General features: G+C 33.2%; 2 protein-coding genes across 2 annotated transcripts; both read right to left on the reverse strand.

The window, feature by feature from the left end:
- Positions 1 to 10,731: 10,731 nt before the first annotated feature.
- Positions 10,732 to 13,735, reverse strand: LOC122603334 (serine/threonine-protein kinase PCRK1-like). Its single transcript, XM_043776011.1, has 5 exons — positions 13,632 to 13,735; positions 12,714 to 13,111; positions 12,295 to 12,555; positions 11,906 to 12,028; positions 10,732 to 11,815 (listed from the first exon to the last, which is right to left on the reverse strand). The coding sequence occupies exons 2-5, from the start codon at positions 13,083 to 13,085 to the stop codon at positions 11,240 to 11,242; spliced, it is 1,332 nt and encodes a 443-aa protein (XP_043631946.1). The 5' UTR covers positions 13,086 to 13,111; positions 13,632 to 13,735; the 3' UTR covers positions 10,732 to 11,239.
- Positions 13,736 to 19,549: 5,814 nt separating this feature from the next.
- On the reverse strand, positions 19,550 to 24,637 carry LOC122581861 (serine/threonine-protein kinase PCRK1-like). The gene is made up of 5 exons (XM_043754174.1): positions 24,475 to 24,637; positions 23,071 to 23,509; positions 21,302 to 21,574; positions 21,097 to 21,219; positions 19,550 to 20,127 (listed from the first exon to the last, which is right to left on the reverse strand). Exons 2-5 carry the CDS (start codon positions 23,422 to 23,424, stop codon positions 19,744 to 19,746), a joined length of 1,134 nt encoding a protein of 377 aa, XP_043610109.1. The 5' UTR covers positions 23,425 to 23,509; positions 24,475 to 24,637; the 3' UTR covers positions 19,550 to 19,743.
- Between the last annotated feature and the right edge of the window lie 726 nt (positions 24,638 to 25,363).

Genomic DNA, 25,363 nt, shown 5'->3' on the forward strand with positions numbered 1-25,363 from the left:
AAATCCTAAAGGTAAGTCCATATACACATCTTCAACAAGATTACCATACAAGAATGCATTATTAACATCCATTTGAAACAAAGGCCAACCCTTACTAACAGCAAGAGTAAAAAGACACCTAACAGTTACCATTTTAACCACAGGAGAAAAAGTTTCTTCATAATCTAAACCAGCCCTTTGAGAATAGCCCTTAGCTACAAGTCTAGCTTTGTATCTTTCTATTTCACCATTAGCTTTATATTTGATTTTATAAATCCATTTACATCCTATAGTTTCTCTATTAGGAGGTAAATCAATTAGAACCCAAGTGTTATTTCTGTTTAAAGCCTCAATTTCATCATTCATAGCATTAACCCAATTTTGATCTTTACAAGCTTCTTTATAAGTTTTGGGTTCAACACTTTTATTAAGACTAGTGACAAAAGAATAATTTTCAGTATTCAAACAAGAATAATTAACAACCCTCTCAATGCCATACTTAACTTTCCGTTCAATAACAAAATCATTAAGATTTTTTGGAACATTAGAAGACCTATTAGATCTCCTAAGACAAATCCCCCCTGAGTTGGTATAGGTTCATCGTTAGTTTCATTAGAATTGTTGCCCTCAGGGATGTCACTATTTGCATTCTCATCAAGTGTTGCAGTTTCTTCTCAGTACTGTTAACAGTACTATTGAGAAGCTCAGAATCACCACCATCACTTACTTCAGTGTCTTTCCCTTCATCATTGGAACTTTTAGACCTTTCAGACTCAAGAAATACTTTATCAAAGAAATTAATGTGATCAACAGTTTTAGTAGAAACATTGTTCTCTTTAGACATCTTAAATGGAAATATATTTTCATAAAATTTTACATCTCTAGAATAAACAAAACCTTTAGTTTCCAAATTATAGAGTTTATAACCTTTTTTGTAATTAGAATAACCAATAAAAACACATTTGACAGACCTACTAGAAAACTTGTCAAAAACATTTAAGACAGTTGCAAAACATAAACATCCAAAAGATCTAAGATGGGAAAGACTTGGTTTCTGACCATATACCAACTCAAAAGGAGACTTACCATTTAAAACTGAAGCAGGTAATCTGTTAATAATATAAGTAGCAGTTAATACACACTCAGACCAAAGATAAAGTGGTAAACCACTCTGAAATAGCAAAGATCTAGCAACATTCAAAAGATGTCTGTGCTTCCTCTCAGCAATTCCATTTTGCTGAGGAGAATAGGCAATTGTGGTTTGATGAACTATCCCAGTGTCATTACAAAATTTATCAAACAAACCATTCACAAATTCAGTTCTATTATCACTTCTAATAACTTTTATGGTTTTATTAAATTGATTTCTTAACAAGTTATACAAATTTTGGACATTTTTGAACACTTCATCTTTGGATTTCATCATAAAAGTCCACACAGCCCTAGAATAGTCATCAACCACAGTTAAAAATACCTAAAACCATCCTTACTGGCAATTCTGTAAGGACCCCAAACATCTAGATGAATTAAATCACCAAGATTCATAGATTTATGATCACTTAGAGGAAATGGTTCTCTTATTTGTTTAGCTTTATGACATATTTCACAAGGTGTAACAACCGTCTTAGAAATGTAGTAAATAAAATCCACAAATTTTATCTAAGTTCTTGACGTGCTTTAGACTTAAGATATATGCTCACCCGAAGGTCAATTCAATCTTAAATCTTTAATTATAAGACGAGTTTATGATTTATTATGATAAAATACTAGATTTCGAGACGTAAACGATTGTATTTAAGGAAGTTCTAGTCCAAAAATGTTCACAAATAGTCCCTACATTTATTAGGTTCATTTAATATTGGAAAACTATAAATAGAATATCTTAGAGAGAGAAACTCATTCTCCCATCTTCTTCATCTCACCTCTCTCTCTCTAAAACACTCTTGCAACCACCATTTTCACACACAAAATCCATCTCTTGATTTTGGATTGTTAAACCAAAATTTCTTGTACTTTTAGCTTCCTTGTGATAATCAAAACATATTTCTAGCATCAAATTTCTGGTAACAACAACAAATTTTGAGTTTTTGATCAAAATAAAAGTGTACTTTTTCAAGCTTATATTCTTGATGATTTGGTCCATTTTTGATATGAAAAACGTGTTAAAAGCTAATGGGTTTGTGTCTAAATGTGTTTAGTAACCTTTTTATGCACGAATTTGGGTCATAACATGCTTAAATCTACAAAACCCATTTTTGAAAATGAGGGAAAACTTGTTCATAATGTGCCACGTCTTATTTGTGTTATAGATGGTCTTGAAATCGTTAAAAGTGTTAATGGTTAGTGTTATTATGTATATATGTACTAGTTTAATGTTCTAACAAGTCCCAGAATCGATCTGAATCTTCGTGTATTGATTTAAGTGTTGTTTTCAGCCGTCCTGGAGACTAAGATGATCTCCTAGGACGATCTCCTAAGACGATCTCCTAGGACGATCTTGTTAAGATCGTCCTGGCAGCCTTCTCAATTCTTGTTTCGTGCTCGTTTGTTCTTGTGTGATGTTGTGTTGTGTTGGAATGTTTAATGGGTAACCGATCCTTTGGATTGGTTTAGCTCAAACACTTGATCGTGAAACGATCTTGTGACTTGTTCATGTCCTTAAAATGGGACGATCTTCATCCTTGGTGGCCAAAACGATCTTGTAAAACGATCTTGTGTCATAGAAGTCTAAAACGATCTTGTTTCCCCCTTACCTTGAAACGATCTTGATCAACTTGCAAGCTGAAACGATCTTGTACACTTCTTCTAGCTTGGAAACCTAAAACGATCTTGAGCTAAGTCAACTAGGACGGTCTTGTAGGACGGTCTTGAGGGACGACCTTGCAGGACGATCTTGAGCCCTAGGAACTAAGACGATCTTGAGCTAGGGTCAGTGGGACGATCCTGAACAAACCCTAGGACGACTTTATTCAATCATAAAACATCTTGTATTAGTTCCATAACATAACATACTTGCTCAATTAACACTAAACCAAGATCATAACATCCTTCTCATACGATTACACACCTTAAAGTCTACTTTTTAACTTCGAGCTAGTTCATGAATCGATCTAAAGCAACGTACAAAGTGCAAACCCTAATTAAGTACCATTAAGACATGTTCTATCTTGATCATCAAAGTACGAGTTCTATGACTAATTGATTTGAGATTCTAAAGACTAAAGTTCAGTACTAAGGGCACATACAACTCGTTATTACGATAAGTACTTATGTGTGAGTTCAAAGACGTTCATTTCGAGTCTAGTTTATGTAAAACACTTTTGAGTCAAAACGTTCAAAGATCTTTAAGGGACCAAATCATCAGTTCATCAAGGACCACTCAGTGAATAACTTATCACAAGAACTAATACATGTATCCATCTATGCTCAATGGTTTGTGATTAGGTTGACATCAAGACATACTTGGATTCAAATAGATATATCTTCCTTATATCTGTGATTGTACTCTGTGCTTGTAAACTACGCTTGTTGCAGATCACTGTGAGTCTTCGTAGCCCCTTTTTCCATACTTATATTTTGGGGTGAAAGGAATACTATCTATGCTTTTGTATATGCCATAACTGCTTTTACTACTCCATGGCTGTATGACTACTTGATACTATTAGCCGGTCCTGTAAAGGATTGTGTGTGCTCGATTGATACTATTAGCCGATCCTGTAGAGGATTGTGTGTGCTCGATTGATACTATTAGCCGGTCCTATAGAGGATTGTGTGTGCTCAATTGATACTATTAGCCGGTCCTGTTGAGGATTGTGAGTGCTCGCTTACTTATGTGCAAGATGATCTTTAGCCATTACATACTACTTTACAATTGAATTCTATTGACGACATAAAACACTTTTACACTACTTGTTTATACTCAAACCTACGAACTCACCAACCTTTGTGTTGACACGTTTAAGTATTCCTTTCAGGTAATCAAGCTAATTGTGGCTAGGATTGGTAGCATGGGACTCTTAGCAGACTTCAGGATTTAGATTTGGAGTTTGCATGCTTTTACTTATGCTTGGTGGCAATATGCCTAATCGTTTCCCCTGCGTGGGAATTTATCGTACTTGATTTGATTACTTTTGTTGAACTTGTGTGTGATGACTACTACTATGCTTGTTTGGTTATGAATTTGACTATTTATGCATAATGTACGCACACATTTAGTATTCCTATGTAACATCCATGTGCGCGTGTGCTATATCTTACATCCCGAGTTTTCCACCTTAGTCGGGGTGTTACACAAGGAGTATTCACAATTTTAGCCTTAATATCCAATCTATCTTTTAAAATATTTAAAACAGGATCTGCAGGATGTCCTAGCCTATAATGCCACATTTGTTTAGACACATTGCAAACAACCACATTAGAGTACACATAATTGGAATTAATACCTTGATTATCAAAGACATACAAACCACTAGTTTCACTACCAGTCCCCACAAGGGTCCTTTGTTTCAAATCCTGAACATAACAAGCATCTTCATCAAATGACACCCTAAACTTGGAATCCTTATTCATTTTGTGCACAGAAATCAGATTGACATTGTAATCAGGTACATACAGAACATCAAACAACATAATGGTTTCAGACAATCTAACATTCCCAATTTTCATAATTTTAGCTAAAGTTCCATTAGGATGTCCCACAGTTATGTTTAGATCACTTATATCTTTAGCATTAATCAAAACAGACTCATTACATGTTAAGTGTTGGTTTGCACCAGAATCATATATCCATTTGCCATTTATGAAACTAAAACATGCAGTAGCACTTAAACAAATAATTTTAGGTAAATTATTTCCAAAAAGATCTTCTGAATTAAAACTGATACCTGCCATATTGGCATTAATACTTGTACTAGGATCAGATTTCTCATTGATAAGATTCATAAGCTTCACCATCTGCTCATGAGTAAAAGACAAAGTACTACTAGAAGAACCATCAGTATGTTTAGCAGAATCAGATACAACATTGTTACTAGACACATGCTTTCCATTTGAACCATTTTGATTATTAAACTTCTTCTTAAACCCAGGTGGATAACCAACAATCTCATAATATCTATCAATAGTATGCCCTAACATATTACATTTTCTGCATTTTAGATTAGGATTAGGACCTCTATTGAATACTTTTTTGTTATCAAATCTTTGAGCATTAAACACAGAAGGTTGAATTTTGGAAGAATTATCATGCAGAGAAACATGTCTATGTGACTCTTCCCTAGATATGATTGCATAAGCAGATTTAACATCAGGAATAGGTTCTCTAGACAAAATATTAGTTCTCATTGGCATATATATATCATCAAGTCCCATCATAAACTGCATTAACCTTAACTGACTATTATGAGTTACAAAACTTTTAGCAGCTTTACAAGTACATGCAGGCAGTTTCACAAGAGCATCATATTGTTTCCACAAAGAATTTAGTTTATGATAGTAATCAGACAAAGATGACCCATTTTGTTTTAGAGTAGTAATTTTAAAATGCAAATTAAACATAACAGAACCATCAACCTTATCATAAGTTTCTTGCAATTCTTTCCAAACTTCACTAGCATTTCTAGAAAATATTTGACCCATATACAATTCATCAGAAATAGAACCAAGTATCCAAGACAAAACAGCAGCATTACATCTATCCCACTGCCTAGCAAACATATCATCATTATAATCATCTTTCATACAATCACCATTAATAAACCCTAGTTTATTTTTAGTTTCTAATGCCAGAGTCATAGCACAATTCCACACATTATAATTTTCAGTACCTTTCAATTTAAAACTGATTAATGGTGCACATGTAGTACACTAGCATGCAAATACAAAGGATTTCCAAAATCTAATTTACTAATCTGAGTAGACTTATCATCAACATCATCAGTTTTATTTTCAGATTTATCAGTTTTACTAGTTTCAGGAGCCATTACAACAAATTAACACAACTATCAAGCAGAATAACCAAATAACAAATAATATTCTGTCACACAAACAACTTTAGACAACTACTTTAACAATTAAAGACAATCAAATAGACAGAGATTAACAGATATAAAAACAGAAAGACAACAATTAAAAATCAAAAAATAAAGAATATATATATATATATATTTGAAACTAAAATCTAAACTCGTATAAGTGCCAGTGACAGGATTCCGTACCTCTCAAGGAAGCAGGTCAAGTATTAGCACAAATACTTTTGTGAGAATAGATTTGATTTTTAAAAAAAAAAACTTTAAAAAAAAACTTAAACAACAAAAGAAGAACTGAAACGTAAAAGAGGTGTTACAGTGCTATCCGATGAACAGATGAAGAAACCCTAATTATTCTTTGATTCACTTAGTCAAAGAAATAATCAGGATCAGAACAAGGAATCCTATCTTCTTTTTGATTCACTTAGTCAAAGAAGAAAATAGATCTAGATCTGCAGCGGAAACACGAGACGATCTAAAAAATTAGGGTTTTCAGATTTGTTAGGGTTTCAAATGAAATACGCCCTAATAATCATGAAAAACACCAGAATCTTCGCAACCTGTCTCTGATACCATGAAATAAAACAAGATCTAAGAGATTTATCAAGAAATTATACCCAAAACATAATCGGCCCGATTTATGAGGCTTATTATTATAAAAGAATATAGAGTTCGATTACAGACGAATTTAGAAGATAAACAATGAGTTTAATCTTCTATACAATACAACTGATAACACAATCTGATCAAGATGATTAGATTGATACAAGACAGACAATGAATATAGATATATGATATATTTTCTCTCGAACAACAAGAACATTCTAACCCTAAACGGGTTTATAATGAATATATATAGAGATAAAGAATGGGGTAATGACTCTTCAGCCTTCCAACTCCTTTTCTTGTCAACTTCAGTCCTCCAACTTCTTATCTTCCTTGTAATTATATCTTCAGTCCTTGAACTGTTGTTTCTTTGACTTCCTGCACAACTCAACATACTTATTTAGATATGTGACACGTACAAAAGTATTAAGATTGATACTTCTTAACAGTAAGTTACTCTTGTATATATACATTATTCAACCAGGTTCGATACGTATATGCTTACATATATGTTCGCATATTGTTTGTGGGTGCTGGCCAGGATTCCAAGAAAGGCAATTCCTCCCCCTCTTACCATGAACGCCGCCACCCACCTCTGCTCTAAATCGTCGTCACCCACCGCTGCCCTAACCACCGCCACCCATCACTGAACACAGACACGCAATCACCGTTACCGCCTCCGTGATTGCCACTAAGATCCGCCGTCCCCGCCACCGTGACTACCACCAAGATTGGGGTTTTTAGATGAAACATTATGGAAAAGGAAGATTATTTTAGCGGTGTCTTTCTGGGAGTTTCAAACAGAATTTTAAACAAAAGGATGTGTTTGAATGTGTGGGTTTTCTTAAATTAGGTTCCAATGCTTTCTTTTTTTTTTAAATTTGTTTTTTTGTGTTGAAGATTTGGTTTTAATTTGATGATCTTGGCTTTTTCTTGTAGAGGGAGAAGCAGATAGGAATAAATGTAGATGAGATAGAATTAGGGATGAAGATAATAGTCAATCGTATACAAAAAAAAAGTTTGTGGGTGAAACTTATGGATAAAAAAGTATAATGGGCAATCGTGTACAAATAGAAAAGTACGTTAGTCTTTCCGTGATTAATCCCTAAATACTCTCGCCCAATTAACAATGGGTTCAAATCTTGCTACATGCAAATGTGGTGAGAGGGCCTTAATAATGTTATTTCCTTCTATACATGGGAGAGCAAACCCTTTAGGGCATTGCCAAGATCGAACCCAGCGTGGGCGTATCAAACTTGGAGATGTTAGCCATTTATCCGCTTTGTCTTAAAAAAATTTTTTAAACAAACCTCTCAAAAAAATGTTTATCGTAATTTAGTTATGAAAAATGATAAATTATAACAATTCTTTTAAGAATATTAAAATATGATATGTCTTATTCACTTATTCACTCTCTTAATTTTATCGATTAGTTTATACACATGTGATGATCAAATTTTTAAAAAATAATTAGGCTGTTCTTTTATTAGGAGGTTTATCATGTCCTATTAATTAATAATCATACATGACTACAAATGTATACAAGTGATTACAAACATTTTATAGAGATAATTACATATTCAATTTTGAAAATCATGCTTTAACGACTTGTATTTTTAGTTCTAAAATTTTGAATAGTTATATATATTATTTAATAAAACAAATCATTTTTTTTATACGAAAAAACAAAAATACCTCTCCTTTTTATTCTCTATTTTAAACATATTCATCTAATATACCTATAATACATTTAATGAAATAATTTACAGATCACTCAACACTTAAAAATAACTATACTAGCACATTTAACATTTATATTCACCACCACTGTTGGCCCGTCCCCACTGTTGCCCCCGTCACCGTCAATACCGTTATAAGTACCTGTTGTCGCATTATGCGGACATAAGTAGTAGTCATATATGGAATAGATAGATCATCATTATAAACATTAAATATATTTAACAAGGACAAAAAAATTGACTTCGATTCAAATCTAACTTTGAATGAAATGATCATCATCATTATTAAACAAGATGTTACAACATTAAGGACGATAATTAACAAACTCAAATTAATATTATTTTGTTATTATTATTTTTTTACATATATAACGATAATCATCATCATGTACTACATGAGGAGAATACGTATACACACATAAAAACAACTATATATAGATGATCAATAAGTTACAGAATAGTGCAGCATCTCTGGCTGTCTTCCTGCGGTGGTGTAGGACGAGGGTGAACAACTGGTGGTGGGTGGTGAACAACTGGCGGTGGTGGTGGAGAGTGGTGGTGAACAACTGGCGGTGGTGGTGGAGAGTGGTGGTGAACTGGCGGTGGAGGTGGAGAGTGGTGGTGAACCGGCGGTGGAGGTGGAGAATGATGGTGGACCGGCGGTGGAGGTGGAGAGTGGTGTTGATGAGCTGGCGGTGGTGGAGGAGAGTGGTGATGAGGTGGTGGCGGTGCCCCTGGTCCGTGCATCTCTCTTTTTTTTTTTGGTGTGTTATGTGCTTCCTTTTTTTTTTTTGTGGTAGTGAATATACGTTAGTTTGTTGTTTAGGTAATGAAATGAAATGATATGTAAAATGTTTATATGTAACACGTATATATATATTAGGGGGTTTGGTGATTGTGACACAAATCCATTTCCTTAACATAGTGGTTTATTACTTTATTTTATTTTATCTAAACTATAAGTATAAACATATACTCCGTATAACATAACAAATTAAATATACATGGGAACACTCAAACCGTGTATATAACTTAACTAAAAATTCCACTTGTCCAGCACTTATTTGCAGTGATTTTTAAAAAATTGTTTGGCAATTAATATTTGTATTTGTGTAACACGATTTGCACCATCTTGTGGCTGTTTCACGTGCTCCACTTGCATTCATAAATAATGAAACGTCAAATTATATATATCTTCTTACATAAGCAGCAATACATACATATTGATGTATAGATGAGGTAATTACTTTCACGAAAGTACTGGGAAGATTATACATGTTATGGTAACGACCAAATTGATTTTAAGGTGACAATATTAACAACCGATCGACTCAACCACAACATTAAAACCAAACAAGAATATGAAAACCCATCCGATAAAACACGACCTCACTAAACAATAAACATAATACTCCATCACTAACGAATCTTCATATCTATATTAAATTTGGAAGGATAAATCTTTTTGTGTATCATGTTTCATAAAGATCCATGCCTACATTATTGATAATTTGAAAGTACTCAGTACTCACTATAAAATAAAATCGATCAACTCAAAAAGAATCTTTTATGTCTATATATTATTAAAATCTAACAAGTTGTAGGTAGTTTTAGCCTTTTAGGATAGAAAAATCGAACTTTTGTTAATTGAGTTTAAGTTAGATTTAAATTGAGTTTTAAGTTGAACTTGATATAATTTAAATCAATTAATAGATTGTAGAGATAACGTAAATATGAAAATTCAATTTTAATTAAATTAAACTTATGTTATAAATCTTTATCGCAATTTCTCAATATAACATACAAGGGGATCAACTCACTAGTATAGCCAGACATTTTAGGTTTTTTTTTTTTTTTTTAGGATAGCTTCTTATGTTTGTTAATTTGTTATCTATAACTTTACCCATCTATCAACTCACTATACTTGAAGATATGTTTTGGCCTTTTAATTTCCCTTTATAAAATCACATAGGAAAACCTGCCATTAGTTGAACTGTTGAAGGGTATTTAGAAGTTGTTAAGAACAATGGAAACAAAACAACACTTTCTATTGAATTGAATGATCAATTTGATGACTGCTTTTTATCTTTTGACCTATTATCATTCCCATCCACGTGAAATGATATATAACCTTATATGAAAAGAATCCAGAATATTAGGACACTCTAAAGTCTAAACAACCTCTACTGTTGTTCAAAAGCATTTTCCCTTCATTTTACAAAAAATGATGTTTTGTGAACCAAGCCACCATCAAGGTGGCATCGTGCTCACGCGATTTGTTGTACTCACAGGAGTTCAGAAGTTCAATCCTTCCTAGCGTACGGGTTAGGCCGTAAATATCTGATTCTAAAGACTCACCCTTCCCTTACCGGGTAAAACTATTTTTTTTCCTGAACAATTGCAGACTACCTTTATTACCGATAATACCAAAGTACCTTACAACCCACAATACATCGACGATACTGGCTATACAGAAAGATACAGAGAACAAGATAACACTTAAACCCATACAAAGTGTGGCATGGGGCTCCCTGGGTAACTTGAACTAAGAAAACCAACTCCATCTACTTGTTGATGTTTTGTGAACCGAACTGTTCTGATGATACAAACATATGTGTATATATATAACCTTCGACAATTGCTCCAAAGTTTGTGTTTGTAAGCATTGCCTAAACATACAAGAACATTTCATACAATAAAACTTCTGAGATTCTCAGCTTTATAAATTTCTCCACTGGATTTCCCTTGACCTCTACTCTTGTCGCCAGAGCAACTAACCTTTTATACATGCAACATACGGAGCAAGAATGATATTCACTAAAATTGCTTAATTTGTGACATCCTCTACTTCAAAACCTCTATGATATGTACTTTTATCACTTCAAACCATCAAGTTGCCAAGAGCTTTGAAGGCCAGATTCTGGAAAGCCAAGCAGTCTCTCCAAATTTGTTATCGATTAACCTTCTTTTACCTTTACTTGGCATTTCCTTAAATGTCTTTTTGTTCTCAGTGGAATCCACAAAAACTCTCTCTGGCTCGATGGGTTCGACTGAAGGAACCACATGGATAGGACTCTTTAGAGGCGGTCTTGGACTAGGAATGGCTCCTTCTGATACACCCCCGATGATTTGGTTAACCATTTCCAAGACCTCACTCATCTTTGGCCTTGCTTTTGGGTTCTTAGACAAGCACTTGTTGGCAACAATGGACAACTTTTGTGCTGCTTTCATAGAGTACTTGCCTTGTAGCCTGGAATCCACTATTAGCCTAAACTTCCTTGAGTCGAGATATGGTTTCACCCATTCTAGAAGCTTCTGCTCATTCTTGGGCCTGTTCCTATCTAATGGGCGCCTACCCGTAATAAGTTCATAGAGAAAGACCCCGTAGCTCCATACGTCACTCTGAGATCTGAGACGGCCCGTTTGGATGTACTCAGGAGCTGCATATCCCATTGTTCCCACAACCTGATCACATGAAGGTGATGGATATGTTTAACATATATGAAACGCAGGTGACTTTAAAAATCTAAGAATTAATGAATTCAATTAACATACCGCTGTGGAGACATGGGTTAGTCCTTCTTGAGGACCTATCCTAGCCAGTCCGAAATCTGAAAGCTTGGCGTTCCATTGATCATCAAGAAGAATGTTTGAAGATTTGAAATCTCTGAAAATAATCTACAAAGATATCAAACACACCCAAGTTGTTAGTGGCGGCTGTAAGTTGGAAATAAAAGTCTCTCAAATAAGTTAAAAAGATGGGGTGAAAAGTGATAATTGTATCACCCTTAGATGATCAATTTTGTTTAGAATTATAAAAAGATTTTCCAAAATTGAGGATAATTAAGTATAAAGATGATATGTAATAGAAAATGGTTTTCCAATACCAAAAACTGATTACTATGACTTAAAAGTTTTGACACAGGATACAAATGGTAAAATACCTGAAAGTCCATCTCCTCGTGTAGGTATGTCAAGCCACGAGCTGCATCTTGAGCCACTTTAAGCCTCATGGTCCATGAAAGAGGTTTCTCGGTTCTAGCAGCCAAATGATCTTCAACACTTCTATTAGGCATATATTCATAAACCAGAAGTCGTTGGATACCTCTTTCATCGTCTTCTGCACAGTAGCCAATTAGCTTCACAAGGTTTGGGTGCTCAACCACCCCAAGAACATTCACCTCTGTCACCCACTCTTTGTGCCCCTATTGTTCCAAAAACCCGTAAATCAGAAAACGATAAGTAATGGTTTGATATGAAGAAACACAACATGTCACCACAACAAGCATGCAAGTTATACACACATTTTTCTTTACAGATTACAAAATTGAGTAATGAATTTTAAGCAGATAGAAAAGCTTGCCTGCAAACCGCGTCTGCCAAGCTGCTTGACAGCGACATGAATCTTTTTAGTCGGGTCTTGAGCGGACTTGATAGAGCCAATGTAGACACACCCGAACCCTCCTTCTCCAATCTTTGTAGACCGGCTAAAGCCATTGGTGGCTGATTTGAGCTCACCAAAAGTGAACACTTTAAGGTTACTTGGCCTCTGTGAAAAATCAGGAACATTAGCCCTTCCTCCTGCAGACTCTGCGCTAGCATCAGACACAAACTGAGAATTTGTCCATGATCTTCCTGTAAATAAAGAAGTAAAGGACCGAACTGATATCGATTTTGTTGGAGTTTTCGACTCTTTATCCTTTTCTTCACAAATAGAGAAATGAAAACACTTCATAGCCTCCAAAGTTTTATTGTCTCAATCTGCCGTACAAAATGAATTATAGTTGTGTTTATGTTCACAAAAGATATACATATAACTCAAGCTTAAAATATATATGTTCACAATACATACACATGGACATATACAGTTATACACATACAGTTAATACTTTTCCAAATGAAAATTCCAAGAAATATCCCAGAAGTGCAAAGAGGAAAGTTTTGAGTTGGATTGACTTCATTGACTTTTTATGATTGTTGTTAAGATATGTTTCCCAAAAGCTAAATTTGCTTGTCTGTCCATTTTTATAAATAAACACAATTAGTGGTGTATTGTTTTACTTGCAATTAAAGGTAGATTAAGCACAATAATGTAGTAATTATCAATAATATATAACATATCTTTACAAAAACACTCAAAATTCGAACACAAATTTAAGAACCAAGAAAGCAAAGATATACACATAAAGATTCAAAATTTATATAAAAAATGAAAAACCCAAGTTGGATTGATAACGAATTATGTCATCAAAGTGATCAGAATTTGATAAATAAAACGCACCTGAATTAGTCCAAAGTTCAATATGAATATGATAAACTCAAAAGGACATGATGAGATAGACAGAGAGAGAGAGAGAGAGAGTATGGAAAGGGCAGGTGCTGGTATAAAAATGAAAATCTAGCAAGTTGCTAAACCAAATCAAAGAAAAAGTCAAATACAGTCAGTCACTTGAACAGGATAACAAGATTTTGATCGTGGGAACCTATCCTCTCTCTTTCTCTTGTCATTTTCCAAACCATTAAATCAATCTTTTTCTTAAGAATTAAGATGAATATAATACTATTAATAAAATAAAGAAAGTTAATATCTGTACCCTTTATTTGTTCATACATAAATGATAAAACAAACCATGTCATATATGATGTATAAATATAAATAAATTAGTCATATGGCTCTCTAATACAACGGTATAATGGCAGGAACGGTGATGGAGACGGTAACGGTATAATGTAAAGGAATTAATGTAATAAAGGTAACTTATATTAGTTATTTAAGAGTTAATGATATATGTTGTAAGTTAAGTTTACTGTGGATATTATAGGTATTTCAAGTATTTCAAGTGGGATGATTATTCATGTATAAGATATATTCGAATTTCTTTATCATACAATATATATAACTACCGTACATCGTATGAGTATTAAGACTATATTGTAAAAATAGAAGGAATAAAATCAATATGTCTTTCATTAAGCAAAATTTGAAACATATTATAAGTTACATAGTTTAAACAGGTACTATTAGCTACCATGTTAGGTGTTACACCATTATGCATTAAAATTCTTTAAAATTGAAATCAACTTTGCTAATAAAGTTAAAAGATTTTGCTTTAGATTAAACTTAAAATTTGATTTTTTTTTAACAACATTAATGATTGGATTTAGCGGCATTGCCACTTTATCATCCGGTAGAGATTGACCACGTTACCAGCACAGTCAATCTAAGGGCATGACTGGCGGTGGAAGTCCCACTACCCTTCTAGAGAAAACTAACTAACTGCTAGAGAAAACTCTTATGTCCCACCTCATTGGCAAGGACTTCCCAATATGTATTTCAAAGGTTTCGAACCTGTAACCAACATTTAGATAATAAAGGACATTAAATGCCCAATTGAGTTAAATCCCACAAACTCTAAAGATGGATTTTAAATATTAACTTTTAACTTTAATCCAATCATTCCAACTATACTACTAAAATTGTTTCCAACTTTAACATATCTCCACCTTACTATTATATACGAGACTAAATCCAAACAAGGATATATGGAAAGTAAGGTCAAGTCAATGCAAAGGAAATTATTGTTTGCCCGAAAGATTAGCATTCTTATTTCTTTAATAAGAACTAGATTTTAGACCCGTGTCCAACATTGGATACGAGACTTACAATGTTATTAATATTAAATCTTTATACTTAAAAACTTTTAATTTCAAAGTTGAAAATATACATAAAAACTAACTGTTCAATTTAAATTTGAAGAATGTTATGAAATAAAAAACAAAATAATGTAATAAATGGATATTATATCCATATATTTTCATTCAACCTTTGCAAGATTAAGATTGTTTTCATATGCTTTGATAAAAATTAGGAATCCTAATTTGAATGGCAATTGTAATTGTAATTATAAACATTAATACAAAAATACAAAACTAACTAATAAATAATAAAGGAAAAAATTATAACTTTTTGGTTGAAAAACGGAATGAATCTTGATTGAAGTTCATATTTATTAGGATTTAGAACAAGTATATAAAGTTCAAATTGTTTTATATACTTATATTAAATTAAATATTAAATATTTATATTTATCATGTATAATTATCTAATCTAATTTAATATAATATTGTACATATCGTGTAAAGAACCGATTATTAGCATTAGGATACATATGTGTAGTTATTTTTCTTTTACTGTTTTCTAATATGGTAATATTTATCCAAAGGTTTTTTAAATTTGAATAACCACATATTTATGATCGACATTTATATGTGGATATATTTTTATATATAATAATAATAATAATAAGTCCATAAAAGTCAAAATTGAAAATTTTATGAAATCATGCGATTGGTTTAATATAATAAAAGATTATTTTTAATAAAAGTATTGTTAAATACGAACAAATTTAAAAAAATTTTTAAGTTTGCTAATAGTGTCATAAAATTTTAAAGCAAAACCTTAAAATTTAACACTTAATATTAACTTGTCTTCAACCATTATTTTTAAAAATAAATTTTGGTGGGTTTTATCATAACTGAGATTAAAAGTACCATATTGATAAGAATACTAGCTAGTGTGACCTATTGAGTGAAAGCATTAGACAATGTTTTGAACGGAGATAATAATTGTTGCTTTCAATACGAATACAAGATAACTTACCGGTCACAGATCATGATAAACCCTTTATAGGAAATCATCTTGAAAGTTACTAGAGAAAATGTTTTTTATGAAGTACAAAATATCTTTGTTATATTGTGTAAATCAATAGTATTTGATAATAAGTCCCTCATTGATAATTTCATTTTTTTTTATAGTTGTTGGACTGTGGTATATACAACAAATTAGCTCTTTTTTAATATTAAAACTAAGAGTTAGTGAAAAAAATATTACAATCTCTAGTAATTACTTTGACCCAATAGGCTTCGTAAAGAAAGGTTGTTGGCATGAACATATGGACTTTGTTCACACCTTGGTGGCATTCCCCTCTCCTTCTCGGTATTTTCCAAGAAATGAGTCGAATGACTAAGCTTGATTTTAATTGGTTTTGCATTAATCTAATAAAAATGTATATAAACGCTGTATAAAAAAGGAAAATGTAGTCATAACAAATGCCCACAACTTTTCTGACTTGTTGTTTATTACTCGTGAAACCACGTACAAAGTTGTTTGAGAAATGATTAGGAAACGATTATAAGATATACCGATTAGACATATACTCATCATCCACGTATGACATAAACAAATAAAATTATTCATTAATCGCGTACCAAAGAAAATTTCATCGTAGTAGTGTACCGTTGTCTAATAGTGAAAAAACAAAAATACTACTATACGAGGGCAGATATGTGAAAAGACTATGTTCGAGACGAAAAAAAAAAAAATTACAAAATACGAATTTGAAGATTTTCATTCCGACAAAAATACATATATATTTTACAAGTATTAATTAATCCACTCTATAAAATATTTGATCCTTCTATTTATTAAAAAAAAAACTTTACTCAAATTACACATCTCATTCGTTCACTAATTTAGATATCTTCATCTGATATTTATCTATATCTATACTTCTATATCTATACTATATTAATAAACAAATTACTCTCTCCTCTTTTCAACTCTCTACCTTTAAAATACCCAAAATACCCTTAATTTTCAACACATTCCTAACTTACACACTAAATCTACCCAACATATCCTAAAATATTTTACACACATATTTATCCAAACTATCTATCTCCATTATTAATTAATTTAAATATTTCCACATAATATCTCTATAATATTCTTAATAAAGTTACTACAAAAGATACATCTCTTAACCATAAAATAACTGCACTACCATTTACGTCAATTACTTTTAGATTAATAACCACACTGTTGCCCCCACCACCGTCGCATTGCGCAGGTACTGATCTTGTACTTATTATATTTTTAATAGAATTATTTACAACATACATCCCTTAAATCTTAAAATAACTATATACTGTACAATACCTTATTATATATTAATTACTTTTATAATAATAACCAACTCACTATCGCCATTGCCGCCACCACGCACCGCCACAAGGCGTGGGCATATGACTAGTTTTATTATAAAGCCAATAAGCAGCCGATGTAATAACTTTTCCCGTCATTTTGTAAAGAGTAACCGTACAACAAGAAGTGATTTTCAAGTAATCTAGCATGAAACCAAAAGCAATGGCGGAGGCTAGCGTGGGCAGTTACGGGGTAGACGTGATTTTTTTAGCATGGATGTGGTCACGGCGTGAAAGACAACATTTTTTCAGCATTGCTTCAAATGCATCCAAAAATTGGTATCCAAGCTTTAGCTCGATCATAATAGATAGAAGAGTTTTGTTAAATGAAGCCCTAATAGTTTTCGTTAAGGTGTATTAATTAGTTGTACACTTACCATAAAATTCAAGAGTGAACTTTTAATATGGAAATGTACAATTTTAAAAAAACCATTATGAACATTATACTTTCCAAAAATAACTTTTATAAAATTATTTATATCTATCATTCAACTCTTAAAATCTAAACTACCGCCGCTGCATTGTGCGAGTTTCTCTCTAGTTCTTATTATCTTAATAATGTTTATGGATTCTAGGATTTTATTTATATTTAAATTTATTAATCAGGTAATATATGTCATAGATATGTTATCTATACTATATTATAAAAAGAATAACCTTTTTTATTTTTGGTAATGTTGAAAATATGTAATATTTTCACTTGGCACCCCTTAAAATACTTTCACATTCACTACCTCCTTAACCTTAATGATTTAATTACACTATCAATCCTTTATGTTTTAAAATATGTCCATTAACCATTTACATCAATTATATACACAACTTACCGTCGCCCAGCTATCGCACCGTCGCCGCCACGACTATCGCCGCCTCGCGCGGATACCGTGCTAGTATTTATTGAACAATAACAAGACCCAAACCCTGAATGAAGGGTAAGAGGATGGTGAGAAATAGAAAGTTTTATTTCTATTCAGGATAGAGAGACTCCTAAAAGGATTATATTGACTAATCGATTACTCAAATTCTGTTTGTTATCCTTAACAAGTAAGTTGACAAAATAAAACACGTCTTATTCCGTACGGAGAAATAAATATTTAAAACGCGTATATTAGAAAAATGTTTAAATATTGTGCACCAAACTTCTGTAATGATCCCACACACAACTTAATAATTGAGAAACAACCTTCGAGTAGTTATTGTTGATTCATTATTTTAGTTTATTGCAGATATTTAAAAATGAAACTATTGTTTTAGTCCAACTTAGATTTAAATGGATACCGATTCATTATCGCCACTATCCATTAGTTATATGATCAACATAAAAAAAAAAAAAAAACTTAGGTCGCGTTTGGTTCACAGATTCTGATGGAATTTGATGGAATTGGAATGAGATTCCATTCTTTAGTGTGTTTGGTTGTTCAAAGATGAAGAAATATGATTCCATTGGAATGTAAACATTCCTTTATTTGATGGAATCTCCATTCCTTGAGGGTGGGAGAAGGAATCTTATTCCATTCGTTACTTGAATTTTCAAAAATTTAAAAACATTCCGTTAAGGCATTCTTTTTTGTACCTTAGTACACTGAACACCAACCCCCGGAAAAATTCATTCCTTCAAATTCCAATTCCATTGAAAAATTCCATTCCTCCTAAAAACATTCCGTGAACCAAACGCGCTCTTAATCTTATAGTTAGACATGGATTCCTGGTCCCCAATTTTATGTTACATAACCCTACCAGTAGGATCGTGAGGATAAATTTACAGTTTGTTGGCAAAATGATATTTTAGGATAAAACTAGTCCGTTTCAATTTTATTTTACTAATATCCATTCCAGGTTATACATATTCGAATGTGACAGTTTATTTATTTTGGAACGGAGTGAGTACTTATTAAGCTTGACTAGAGCTGTGCTGGATTTTCCAGTTTGTTTTTATTCAAATTGAAAAGCAAAACCATAACATCTATAATGAAGATGAATCATGCAAGAGAAACACCATGTGAAGATTAAGACCTTGCATCTAATGCCAAGTAAAAAATGTTCAAAGGACAATCCATTATAGGTATAATCTTTTTCCAAATGGGCAAAAACATGTCTGTCTAAACATCCCATTTCTATAGATAGTTATACTCACTAATACACACATACATCCTAGTATATATCAAACATTCAGCCTGAATATATCTCAAACAATTTACACGGAGAGGGTTTGACAAGTCAAAAAATAGGCGACACAACCTTAACACAATAATGCATGGAGAAAGCATCAGGAATCGAATGGAAAAAAGTCTGAGATATATATCTTTCAGTTTCATATATATGTTACAACGAATTTTTAGCATACCGAGTTTTTAAGTCCTGCCACCATTTAGAGATTGCTGATTTTCCAATGCGATAGCCTCGTCCACCAAATGCAGTACCTCCCCCATTGTTGGCCTCAACTTTGGGTCCTTGAGCAAGCACTTTTCGGATATGGAAGTTACCAATTGCATTGATCTCTCAGAGTACCTGCTTCCAAGCCTCGGGTCAGGTATTGGCCTTGAACTTCCCTCACCTGCGTAACAGCATGTCCACCTCAAGAATTTAGAATTGTCCTCAGAGTGTGTCTGGGCAACTGGGCGTCGACCTGAGATAAGCTCTTGTAGAAAGATTCCATAGCTCCATACGTCAACTTTGGATGTTAGACGGCCAGTTTGGACATATTCTGGAGCTGCATATCCCTTTGTTCCAACCACCTGAATACATATAGCTGATGATGTCAGAAATAGGACTCAAGTTCAGTTAGGCCAGTTTAGATCTATTATGTTAAACCAGTTACCTTAGTTAGACATTTTTCCAACCCAAACCGACCATAATAGCATTCCATATGGGCCAATTGATCAAAACCTGTATTTACTCTGGGACCGAGGGTTGGCACTTGCCAGGTTGCACCAAATTAATATGTTATTTATTTAGCCTTTTTTATTATACTTAAATAAAAAAAACATTAATATGTTAAGGGGACATGGAGGGAAAAAAAAAGAAGTCTTTATAATTTGAAATAAAAAACACGATTAACAAAGATTGCTAAACCAAAATTCTAGAGTGTGAATTACATCTATAAACTCGCATCCAGAAGACAAACTTAAACTAAACTGTCATATGTATAGCTACGGATTGGTTCGGTTTAAACGGCTAGTTTAGACCTTCAATCAGCAAACTGAACCGTATAAAATGGTCCAGAAAAAGCCAAGTTATAGAGGGCCAAAACGGCCAAATTGCTTTTAATTTGGTCTGTTTGTTCGCTTTCAGCCAATCCGTAAAATCAGAAGAATAGTAAAAGGTACAAAAATAAATTTATATTGTAGTCGACAGATCAATGTATTGGATACGACCAACAATATTATCAAACACATAACAATCAAACTATATAACCACCACCATTCCACGAAGGTGGCCTAGGGGTCAGGCGCCTGATGTCCTCACAAGAGGTTTCAAGTTTGACTCATGTAGCAGATGTATTGGCAGCGGCCATCCCTAGTTAGGCCACGTACACAGTACATCCGAGTCAAAAAACTCACCTAACCAGGCAACATGAACAAGTAATACCTCATCCAATTACCCATTTACATAGCAACAAATTTGTTTTCATGCTTGTGATCGTAAAACAGATCTATCAGTAAATAGACAAAAAATAAAAAATAAAAAAATTGATATGAACATACCAATGTTGAGACATGAGTCCGCCCATCTTGAGGACCGTCCCTAGCAAACCCGAAGTCAGAAAGCTTAGCATTCATTTGGCTGTCTAGAAGAATATTAGAGGGCTTGAAATCTCTGAAGATTAGCTGCAACATTAATAATAATACTGTCATATAGTATATCGTTGGACAAAACAGAACACACACAATTACAGGGGTATATATGCACCTGGTATTTCTCTCCCATTCCCATTCCCTCGTGTAGGTATGTCAAACCAGCTGCAGCATCCCGGGCTATCTTTAATCTCACGAGCCATGACAGAGGTGGTTTTGAACTACCCGATAAATGATCATCTAAGCTTCCATTAGGCATATATTCATAGACCAAAAGCCAGTTGTTTTCATTTCCGGAATCTTCATTACAGTAACCAACAAGGTTTACAAGGTTTGGATGCTTAATCTTCCCAAGAACTTTTATTTCTGTCTTCCACTGCTTGAATTCCTGTCACCCAAAGCATATAACCACAGTTAAGCTTCTATTTCGAAAAGAGAATGACATATCTTAAGAGTTATGGGGCATTAATAAAATATCATTTTGGACTGATATACCCACCCTGACACTGAAGTAGACTGACCCATACATAATCTCAACTTAAATCTATGTTGAGAGTTATTAGTAGCAACACATTAGATTTACGTTCTGAAATAGATTATGCGGTACGGAATAATCAGATAAGCATTTCTAAATAAGCTACTCTCAAATAATTATTTCACTCTAAAATTAACAGATAATCAGGATCGGATTGTCTCCATTCAAACACTCAACCCTGACTGATTTGAATGTACGATTATCTATCACAACACGCACTCCAAACACCGCCGTATAAGGTGATCATGTTTCTCATTTCTCTATCAATGTGGAAGAGTTGACTAGCCAACTTAAACTATTTTCCACTCTTCTAGCATATAAGATGAATTCTTAACTTACACCAAAATGCCTCAATATCAGAATTAGGGTATAGTTAGAGGGATTCTCACTTTAGATAGAGGATCTCAATACTGACGTTTATTACATGGGTTATGTAGGCAAGCGGGTCCATATGGGACAGACGCTCAAGTTTAATCCTAAACCCCAACAGCAATATCAAATGACCGAATCTAATTATACTGAAAATAAACAAAATGCAAAACATAAACAATCATCAATAGAGCTTACTTTCCAAAAGGTAAGTTGACTCTCCCAATGATGCCCAACAAATCCTGATCAATCGTCAATCTAGGATATTGGTTCCCATTCCCTAACCTTAACTTATAGACTTTTTTGATTAAAAAAGAACAATGATTACCAAAAAATCATCCCTATCCCTAACGAATAGACAATTAACCCAACTAAATACTCCCATTAATATTTGTATATATGTTTATGCTATATTTATCTAAGACCTTTCACCATAATACAAAAAAAGGGTAAATGGGTAGGAACCCTTTGGTCCCATGTACCGAATAGGTACCCTGATTCACTACCGCATAGACTACAACCCGCTGACTCCCCTAGGTACTAGGTGGGAGGGAATTCGCTTAGCAAGGATTCAAACCCACACCTTTTAGCTGCCTTGAGCTCTTTGTTAGGGAGCGGTACCACTGGGGTTTCACCCCATTGGTCCTTTCACCATAATACCATATATTAATTTTCATTATGTCCTAATCCCACACAATTGCAACGTTACCGTTAATCCTATTATAGGTTAGTACACACACTAAATCACCTGTAACACCATCGTAATCATTACAAAAGTTAAACTATTTTCCATCTTAGTCCACAAGATTTTCTTCAACTTGAAAATGTAATGACATTTCAAATAGATAGATGATGGACACAACTATCTAGAGAACATTCAGACAGACTGTAACTCTGTAAGAACTAAGCACAGATTGGTAATGAGAAAAATCCTTAACCAGTAAAGCATAAGTTACCAAGGAAGTTTAAGGAAGATTTACCTGTTGCTCTCTTTTTCCTCGTCCTCTTCTTCCCCGCTTCACGGCCACACAAATATCATTATACGGGGATTTTAAGCTCTTGACCACACCCTTGTATACTATCCCAAAAAATCCCTTCCCAATCTTGTTAGACTCTTTAAAGTTTTCAGTGGCTCTATTGAGCTCAGCAAGTGTGAACGCCCTAAGAGAGCTTGAATACCCGGGGTTCATTTCCGAGACATTCCGAGAACTAGCTTCAGGCCCAGTCTCAGGTTGTGAAAGTGCGGAAAAAAATAATGATGTGTTTGCTGGGGGGGTCGTTTCATCTCCTGTGGTAAATATATAAGAGAAACGGCCCATAATACAGAACACCATTTTACAACCCTAAAGCGGCATGAAAGAAAGATGCAATAGATAAACGAACACCCTCCCCTGACTCTTGTCGACTATCTATCCATATCTACAGTAAAGAATACAGATTAGGCTGTAAGAAAGAAACTAAAATGTCATGAATTACAAATACAATTGAGAAAACCATGATCCAGAGCCTGCATAGCCAAAAGTTTAAAACAATATGTAACATAGGGACAACTTTTGTTATAAATCATAAAAGATGAGCAAAAACAACTGGAGGTGGTTTGTACACATAAAAATTCTGATTCATACGTATATTTACAACGCCCCCACTGCAATAGTACTAGTCACTATATCACAATTTACCTATGAATCGAATTTTGATGATTACAGACAAGAGGACACTATGGTAGTTGCATATTGTAAAATGCACTTAGCAGTCTATAAGCGGAAAATTCACACTCGGGACTATACTTCATTATGAGTAACCAACAGGCTTTCTCCCTACGGTATTTGTAACGGCATTAATATGATTTGAAATTTGTCACTAGAACCAACAATCTTTTGGTAAACAGGTCTCACCTCGACTATCGGGAGGCCACACCCTTTGATAAAGCAACAAAATTTACAAATCCAAAAGATCAAAACACAACACACCTATCAATAGTAACAAGATTTGAAATTTGAGCAAGTCAAACACATATTCCAACTAATATATTCCAAATAATAACTATCAATCAAGTATGCCCCGAAACCTGATACCCAGATCAAATAACAAAACAGAGGTTGACCCAGTATACATGAAGCAGAGAAATAAGTCAAAAACATATCAATCGTAACAAAGATTTAAAATTTGAGCAAAAACCCATTATTTGTTTTTTTATTTATTTAAAAAAAAAAAAAGGATTTTGCTAACCTTAGTAAGAATCCCTACTGTTAATACCATGATCCGTTAATTATTACTTTTAGAAGGCGGTTATTTTGTTCTGTATAATAATAATGTTTCACTGCAGTATAAACCAGCTCCGCTATGGTAGATATAAAGCTAAAAAAAGTGAAGAAAAACTCTACCTTTCATCTTTTAACTAAGAAAACCCATCATCTCAAGAGTGGTAGAAATAAAGAATGAAAGAAAGTGTAAAAGATTATAGATATATGAATTTTACAAGTGGACACAGAATATAAATGCGGTATGGAAATATATCATTAGGGAAATTCTTTGAAAGTGGTTATTGTTAATATTGAGGCAACAGATAGATACCCTATATAATATCAGTATTATTATTTTTTTATTAAGTTTGTTATGAATTTGATAAAAATGAAATAAAACAAAAGTCTTGTCATTTTTCTAGGCCGTGTACAACTCATCGGCTCATCCCGCGTATCAAAATTGCATAAAATTAGTTAGTAGTTACTATAACTATGTAAAATGCAAACGTATTAGCCAATTAAAATATAAATATAAACGTAAATGTAACGTCTTATTTTATTTTCATAATATAATAATTCGAGAGAAACTTTATTATTAAATTAAAACTCATGAACATGAAGAAAGTAATTATCATCCATTGTCTTTCAATTCATTTACAACTCTAGTTACTAGTGTATATATATAGATAAAAACTAGTACTTTTTAGTAGTGTAATATAATTGGGAGAAGAGAATATAAGGTTATTCGGCATTTAAGCTTAGGTGTGGAACCCTCACATACTAATATTTTATTATTTCTTGTTTAATGAATAAATGCATGGGTCTCATGATTTTTATTGATTAAAAAAATATATATATAAGTGTTTTACACCTAAGCTTAAATACCCGACAGCCTTATATTCACATCCCTAAATATAATTTGTATTAAAATAGTTTACTAGTTACTACATGGTCCATTGATCATAGAACTATAGAAGTATGTTTTGAAGTGTGATTGATCTTGCCTCCAGTGAAGACCTTTATGTTTGAC

This window comes from Erigeron canadensis, chromosome 1 (genome assembly GCF_010389155.1).
Source record: "Erigeron canadensis isolate Cc75 chromosome 1, C_canadensis_v1, whole genome shotgun sequence".
Taxonomy (NCBI): Eukaryota; Viridiplantae; Streptophyta; class Magnoliopsida; order Asterales; family Asteraceae; genus Erigeron; species Erigeron canadensis.